Source organism: Procambarus clarkii, chromosome 61 (genome assembly GCF_040958095.1).
Source record: "Procambarus clarkii isolate CNS0578487 chromosome 61, FALCON_Pclarkii_2.0, whole genome shotgun sequence".
Taxonomy (NCBI): Eukaryota; Metazoa; Arthropoda; class Malacostraca; order Decapoda; family Cambaridae; genus Procambarus; species Procambarus clarkii.
In genome coordinates, this window is record NC_091210.1 from 13,653,618 (window position 1) to 13,662,233 (window position 8,616).

Consider the following 8,616-nt stretch of genomic DNA (forward strand, 5'->3'; position numbering starts at 1 on the left):
AAGTAGAAACACGTTTGTGCCCTTACTAGAAGAGCTAACGTCTAGTATATGTAACGATTATAATTACACTTCTTTATCCTGAAATTGTCTATGTACACAAAGTTGGGATTAACAAATTCACCGCTCACTTTCTGTCCAAAAATCGGTCAATACTAAATTGTTACTTGTATATAACTTATCCCCCAAAATTTCTTTCATACAGCCGATCAATAAAGAGAATCCTCCATCGGAACACAAATTAGCAGTTATGGCTCTGGATGTCCTTCATCAGATGCAGAACTTGAAGCTGTTTACTGACATTCTGGAAGGTAAATGTTCTACCCTCTCACTTTAAATAATGCATGCTGTAACATATCTAGTGGAAACCCATATAAACAAAACCCAATCCAGTGGACTGGGATGAAATGGAAGGTTTGAGTGCCCCATGGACTGTGGCCAGTAAGAGCACGGCACAACACATTACTGAGCTGTGGCCAGTAAAGGGAATTTAATTCTGCTGTGCTCTCATCTTCCGCCCCCTTCCCAGCTTCCCGAGTAGGAAGGGCACCTACAATCTGCTAGACCCACCATTATTGTAATGAGAAAGAAAATACTGTACTAATACATTAATGATTTATATTGTAGTCTTTAATCTTTTACTGAAAGTCAATACAGTAGCTTGTGTTATAAGGTCATTGATTTGTTACTTCCAGTTTTAACTATATTAGTAATTAACAAGAATTTCATCATCAGCTGTTTGTCAACTATTACTTGGTGTCAAAATTATTGCTTTATTTTTTAACTAATTGTTTGCATTTCTCTGCATGCAGAAATATACTGGTCTGGAGGAACAGAGGATGTTAAATTACGTCTGAATATGCTCTCAAAAGTCCTAGGCACCTGTTTCCATTCGTTAGTGAATGGTAGTGCCAGCATCAGTAAAGAAACTTTATGGTTCATTATCAAGATCTTGGCATCTTTAGTAAAGTATTACCAGCATGACGTGCAGACCATCAGTGGTGAATATAACAACATCATCAGTAAGTTGACTTACTCTCTTATAGTAACTGCAGAAGTGTATAACAACATCATGGGTAAGTTGACTTACTCTCTTATAGTAACTACAGAAGTGTATAACAACATCATGGGTAAGTTGACTTACTCTCTTTTAGTAACTACAGAAGTGTATAACAACATCATGGGTAAGTTGACATACTCTCTTATAGTAACTACAGAAGTGTATAACAACATCATGCGTAAGTTGACTTACTCTCTTATAGTAACTACAGAAGTGTATAAGGTAGCATGCTAGCACCTCTCCTATTTCTTATATACACCAAAATGACTTACTAAAAGTATCTGATCTTAAGGGCCCTTTTCTACTTTTAAGGACTGGACTATTAATTCTCCTTTCATAGCAAAGGAAAGAGTAGATTTTTAGCTACATTTTAATATTTATTTGAAAGAAATCAACCATCTCTAAGTATATAATTTTGAGAGGCCTTTCTATAGTTCCCTGGTGCTACAGCCTGGTACTGGTCAAGACAGGAGTCACACAAGGCCTGATGAATCACAAATGCTTACCAGGGACCAGTGTGTATGCTGTGTACCCAGCGTTCTCCGGCCCCTGTGCCTAGTGTTCTCTGGTGCTTGTGCCCGACGGTCTCTGGTGCTTGTGCCCGACTGTCTCTGGTGCTTGTGCTCGACGGTCTCTGATGCTTGTGCCCGACAGTCTCTGGTGCTTGTGCCTGACAGTCTCTGGTGCTTGTGCCTGACAGTCTCTGGTGCTTGTGCCCGACTGTCTCTGGTGCTTGTGCTCGACGGTCTCTGATGCTTGTGCCTGACAGTCTCTGGTGCTTGTGCCTGACAGTCTCTGGTGCTTGTGCCTGACAGTCTCTGGTGCTTGTGCCTGACAGTCTCTGGTGCTTGTGCCCGACAGTCTCTGGTGCTTGTGCCCGACAGTCTCTGGTGCTTGTGCCTGACAGTCTCTGGTGCTTGTGCCTGACAGTCTCTGGTGCTTGTGCCCGACAGTCTCTGGCCTTTGTACCCGATGATCTCTGGCCCACGTGCCCAGTGGTCTCTGGCCCACGTGCCCAGTGGTCTCTGGCCCTGTGCCTGGCGGTCTCTGGTGCCTGTGCCCGACGGTCTCTGTTCCGCGTACCTGACATTCTCTGGTCCACTTGCCCAGCGTTCTCTGGTGCCTGTGCCCGACTGTTCTCCAGAATGTGTTGCCCAGCCATGTTTCTGGGCTGTCACTGGGCTAAGTTTTTGGGCTTTGTTGCCCAGCTGAGCTCTGGGCTGTTGACACCTGGCTGTGTACCTGGACTTTGTTGCTGCTGGAGGTTGTACAGTTTCAGTCTGTAGCTGAAAGAATGAGCATTGAAGACTTCGAGAGCAGTTCAGGGTGACAGCAAAAGTTTACCAGGCATCACAACATAGCACTATAATCATATTTTGTTTTGCCTTTGAGTTACAAAATGGCAAACAATTTTTTCATATTATATTTGCATATTTATTATTTATATGCAAAAATACTCATTATTTTTATATTGTATCTTAACATATTAAAACATATAGGGTATCGTTTGCTATAAGAAAAATCTAGACTAATTGGTCATTAATAGCCCCCAAAAAATCACAACTACAATGGTGCCTCGGTTAACGAATTTAATTCATTCCGGCACCGAGCTCGTCATGTGAAACACTCGTCTTGTGAAACAACAACACTACTGTCGTCGGAGGCATCCGAGAACCAACAGGAACACTAGGAAGCACCACGTGGTTTGCTCGTTAACCGAGCGGAAGCTCATCAATCGAGACAAATTTTCTGCGAGTCACTCACTCATTACCTGAAATGCACGTAGATGGAGCCGCTCGTCACCCAAGGTTCCACTGTCAGAAATCTGAATGGTACCTAAGTTTTGATCAGGTTTAGATAGATAGGATTTAAATTTTTCAGGGTATGCTATGTATTGATTTAATTTCTACTGTGTACATTAAGAAGACAAATCATTACTAAAGTTTCTTAATGTAAATTATAAGAAATGTTTGGCACTTTTTGATTTGGAAAGGGTTTTGCACTAAATTTATTTTCAATGAAAGAAATACGCATAATATACACTCACAAATAATTGTGTTAAACATCTTAACTGTGTGTTCCAGATCTACCTGAGTTCCTTAGGAAAGCTTGGGAGTATTCACAAGGTTGTGAGGATCAGGAAGCACATTCCGAGCTGTATCGTGTTATCTGCTCTTCACTGGACTTTGGTGTTGACCTTTCTCATGAGATCACTCATAATTTGAAGCATTTTAGAACTGATGTAAGTAGACTATGCTGGATAAGTGTTACCTTCTTATATATATATAATTGCAGAAGTTGTGTAGACGTTATAATACTGTATATATTTTTAAATATTATTTATGCAAAATGTTGCAAGTGAAAGGATTAGTGATGTGTAGTAATTTATCTGCCTTAGTGTGTCTGGGTGAAATAGGTGAAATGCCATTTCTTCAGCAATGTTTAACACTACAGGATGTTTGTATCTGATCACAATGACCACTAAAAGATTATCTGCGAGGGCTTTATCTCAGCGGCTCCCCAACCTAGCTGCTTGGTTAGCTCCAGACCAATCATGCCCCACCAGGCCCTCGCCAGGCCCTCGCCAGGCCCTCGAGTCATAAACACCTAAAGGAGATGAGGAGCAAAATCTGGTCCCTCATTAGAGGCAAAAGGAATCTGGGAATATTAGATGGACCAGAAAAGTAGTGCCACAAAACAAGCAACTATGTGAATAAATATGGCAATCCTGATGACTATATACACACACTTGAGCCAGTTCCACCAGTAGTTATATGCCTCCACCACCAGATTGCAGCTCTGGGCTCCATAGTTACCTTAGCTGTGAGTCTGAAGTGACATTGGTCAGAGCTCCTTATAGCCAAAGCTCCTTTCTGGCTTGTTTCAAATGACTTGACTTGTTTACTTGTCTATTTGGGCTGGCAGCCCAAGTAGAAGCCCTGGCTTCTGAGGACGGTCTTTTTTTATGTTTATCAGTGTAGCTGTGTTTGTGTGTACTTGTGCATTTGTTGCATGGCTGCCTTTCTTAACCCTGGGACCATCTTTCATGCCGTTGAATAGGCTAGCCAAATCTGCCAGTTCTGTTTCTTAAAAGAAAAAAAAAAAACCAGCCCCTCTTGCAAGGCTATTGAGTCAATTTGAAGAACTAATGAGGAATTCATCACAGAAATAATGCATTGAATGTAATGAAGTGCCCTTTTCTGGTGGGCTGCCAGTAGCTCCCGGTCCTTGCTTTCATTCCCTTCTTCCCCGTTGGATTATGAGATTTTACACCGGCAGCTTCAAAGTGAGGGGCAAGGGTGACCTGAGCTGCCATTTAGTGCCAGTTAGGCAGATCACTTCAGATATTTACCCACTGGCAATTATTATTTGCCTTGTTTACCAGGATACATAATTATTGAAGTCCTTACTTTGTTGCATCTATGCTTTTTGGTGAATTTTCCCCAGTTTTCTTGTATTTCTCTAATTCCTTGCTTCCTTTCCTCTGTCCTATCCCAAATCCCCTTCCAAATGCTATACAGTTGTAATGGCTTAGCACTTTCTCCTGATAATTACCTTTCCTTGCCTAGTAGTGAGGGAGACAGTTCGTGGGTGACGGTAGGCAACGAAAGGGTTCTCGGAGGCCCGGTTTGTTGGGCCAAGGTGCGGTGGTACCGGAGCAAAGAAAAGAGCAGCTACTGGGGATCCACCAGAAAACATAGTCATTATATTCACTGCTTGATTTGTCGTGCTGATTAGGCCCTACCCTTCAAGTACTGTATATTATATGTATAAATTGAGATCTATATTCTTTCCAGAAAGTATGTTATCTGCAATTTGAATGTATTAAATGTAAATTAACATTCTTCAGGTGACCTATCAAATGAGCAAATCGGCAAGATACAGTGAAAAAATATCATCGCCTCAACAGAAAATGTCGAGCAACGCTCATTACAAAGGATGTGGTAAAACAGGCCGTGAGGCACACCCTGATGTGTCGTATTGCATTAACGATTCGGAATCCAGAAACATGATGAACTCCAGCAGTGGACCAGGTGGCAGTACAAGTGTTAATACATGCTACCAGGACTTAAGACAGGCAGGAAGCATTACAAGAAATGCTAGAGGTGCACATTCTTATTCAATACAAGTTACAGTCAAAGGAGATGAAGCCATAAGTAACACAAATAATACACTGGAGTCCAACAGTGAAACCCATCGTACTACCGAGCTTATGGGTGGCAACAGAGGAAGAGCAGAGTCAAGGCGTTTCACCACAAGAAATAAGAGACGAAAGAAACTGTGGAGACGACCACTTATGCGCACTCAAATCACCGAATGGTAACCTTATATGAGTTAGTAAGGTGCACTCAAGGTGAGGCAAATGTAGCTATGTAAGCAGAAGGTAACCACAAACAGTAATAGCCACTTGCTCAGTAAACATGTAAATATATCTTTGGCTACAAACTTAACATACAAGAATAATTAAATATACAGGTGTAGTCAAACATAAATACTTTGTATGTTTTACCACATAAAAGACATTTTCAGTTAAATTTCTTATGTATGATACTGTACCTAGTGATTTTGATATGTTTTGTGTTAATACTGTTATTATTACTAACCAATTATTTTAATGCATTCCTCCATAGATGCAAGTTATATACATTAAATCAAATGGTTCCCAACATTTTGGGAATGGCCCTATTTTTTAATGCTCAAAACACCACCAATGGGGGGTGGGGGTCGTGACCCAACAGTTGGGAACCAAAATATTGAATGATTACGAACACTTCATCCCCAAACACCCTTAACAATGCACCCCCTCCCCCCTACCCCCACAAAATAACTGCTAAAAATCATCATACATCAAAACATGTTGATGTAAAAAAAAAAGTACAGCACAATATAATTGCTACAATTCACATTAAAATTGTAAAATTTAATCATTTATTTTGATATTTCACCATCTTGTGAGTCTCTGCATTCACTTTTTATTGTTATACATGCTGTTGAAGGTATCTTTATTATTGCTTGGTGGATAGTTTGTGGTGTTTAAACACCTGCCAGGGGGACCACGGTGGATAGTTTGTGGTGTTTAAACACCTGCCAGGGGGACCACGGTGGATAGTTTGTGGTGTTTAATCACCTGCCAGGGGGACCATGGTGGATAGTTTGTGGTGTTTAAACACCTGCCAGGGGGACCACGGTGGATAGTTTGTGGTGTTTAAACACCTGCCAGGGGGACCAAGGTGGATAGTTTGTGGTGTTTAAACACCTGCCAGGGGGACCACGGTGGATAGTTTGTGGTGTTTAATCACCTGCCAGGGGGACCATGGTGGATAGTTTGTGGTGTTTAAACACCTGCCAGGGGGACCACGGTGGATAGTTTGTGGTGTTTAAACACCTGCCAGGGGGACCACGGTGGATAGTTTGTGGTGTTTAATCACCTGCCAGGGGGACCATGGTGGATAGTTTGTGGTGTTTAAACACCTGCCAGGGGGAACAAGGTGGATAGTTTGTGGTGTTTAAACACCTGCCAGGGGGACCACGGTGGGGGCTACCACCACCCATGCACTCATTCCATTACCAACATGCACATTTATGTAATCTTAAATTTAACTGAACTTTGTTAAATATAAAACTTATGTCATGATCATATATTTGTTTAGGCGTTGGCTGGGATATGCAGTGATATTATTTTAATGAAATACAGAACAGTATTCCCAAACTGTGTAATTATAGTTTGACAAAGTATTTTTGTTTTACAAATAACTCATGATAATGTTAAACAATTTTGGGATAAAAGTCTTAGGTTGGAAATATTTCTTATTTAATATTCTCTATCATTATTTGTTTTTAAATTTCAGAAAGTGTCATTTAGGAAGTTATACAAAATTTCAGTGTTTACCTTAAGTAAATAAAATTGCCCCATAAATTTTCTTTTAGTTAAATACCAATCTACATCTCATGATTATTGTACCAATGAAGGCACCTCTAATAAATACTATGATAAATAGGTATCTTCTAGAGGTTATCTTGAGATGATTTCGGGGCTTTAGTGTCCCCGCGGCCCGGTCCTCGACCAGGCCTCCACCCCCAGGAAGCAGCCCGTGACAGCTGACTAACACCCAGGTACCTATTTTACTGCTAGGTAACAGGGGCATAGGGTGAAAGAAACTTTGCCCATTGTTTCTCGCCGGCGCCTGGGATCGAACCCAGGACCACAGGATCACAAGTCCAGCGTGCTGTTCGCTTGACTCCAATGGTATGGAAATTATTTTGATGCCAAATTTTCAGATACACTTTCACGCATGTGTTGATCCTTCCATGGGGCAGTGTGAAGTGCCGGCATCACAGATCACTCACACAGCCGAGATAAACTTCCCACAAATGCTCAAGCTCCCTCTGTAATATGCTGACAACCACCACAGGTATTTTAATCTGCATTTTACTTTGAGGAAGAAAATGTCGTCCTTAAGTTTTATTTGTCTGGATTCTCTAATATAAAATAGTCACCAGGGGCCAGATTCACGAGCAGTTACGCAAGTACTTACGAACGTGTCCATCTTTCCTCAATCTTTGACGGCTTGGGTTACATTTATTAAACAGTTTACAAGCATGAAAACTTGCCAATCACCTGTTGTTATTGTTATAAACAGCCTCCTGGTGCTTCCGAGCTCATTAACTGTTTAATAATTGTAAACAAAGCCGCCAAAGATTGAGGAAAGATGTACAGGTTCTTAAATGCTTGCATAACTGCTTCGTGAATCTGGCCCCAGATCTACAATAAGCATTGACCGCCACAATTTACACAGGAAAATGTTATTACTCGGCTCCCAAAAGTAATTTTTTGCGACATTAGGGATGGGAGTTTGAAGAGTCAATTGTATTGTGTTAATCTGTATTATATTGTTTTATTTTTTTTTTTAATTAAAGAATGCTTCATTTAAATCCAAACTGTTTCTCTTATTTTTGTTCTATATAATCAAGTCATATTGTTTGCTATATTGTAACATTATATACTTTGACTATATTGCATAGTCAACGTACAAGGTTTGCAAGTTTAATTTTTTGAGGTGACACTTGATGCTTATGGCACCAGGAAGTGCTTGTGACTTGGTTGCTAATGTGTGTGTGTGTTTTTTACACTTTACTCCGACTCATAAGTGTTGGTGGTGCCCTGCACCTTTTGTCAAGGGTTTGCTCAAGTCATGTTAAGTGATACTTTCCCTTTTCTGTGGTTTATACACCCTCTCGCTTCCACACATTGACAATTCATTATGTTCGACAGCTGGCGTTTCTCATGCACATCGGCTCATTTCGGTTGGATTGAACAACTACTTTCCGATGATTTCAGGGCTCATTGTCCCCACAGCCCGGTCCCTGACCAGGCCTCCCAGTTGCTGGACTAGTTCACATGCATCCAAGAGATTGTTTACTTCATTCTTTTGTTAATTAGTATGGATGGATTCTTTGTTCAATTCAGGGGTGGACTGCTACAGTGCAACTTTTGTTATAAGGTTGACCCCATCACTCTGCCTGTTGGGTACAGAAGTTCTATTACCCACAGATGTGCA

General features: G+C 41.1%; 1 protein-coding gene across 1 annotated transcript in view; it reads left to right on the top strand.

The window, feature by feature from the left end:
* Positions 1-6,974, top strand: part of LOC123774411 (uncharacterized) — a 31,941-nt gene extending 24,967 nt beyond the window's left edge. Inside the window, exons 14-17 of the mRNA XM_045768681.2 lie at positions 203-308; positions 810-1,019; positions 3,142-3,299; positions 4,908-6,974. Of these exons, the coding sequence (XP_045624637.2) occupies positions 203-308; positions 810-1,019; positions 3,142-3,299; positions 4,908-5,381 (948 nt within the window). The 3' untranslated portion in view covers positions 5,382-6,974. The remainder of the gene's footprint in view (positions 1-202; positions 309-809; positions 1,020-3,141; positions 3,300-4,907) is intronic.
* Positions 6,975-8,616: the final 1,642 nt, after the last annotated feature.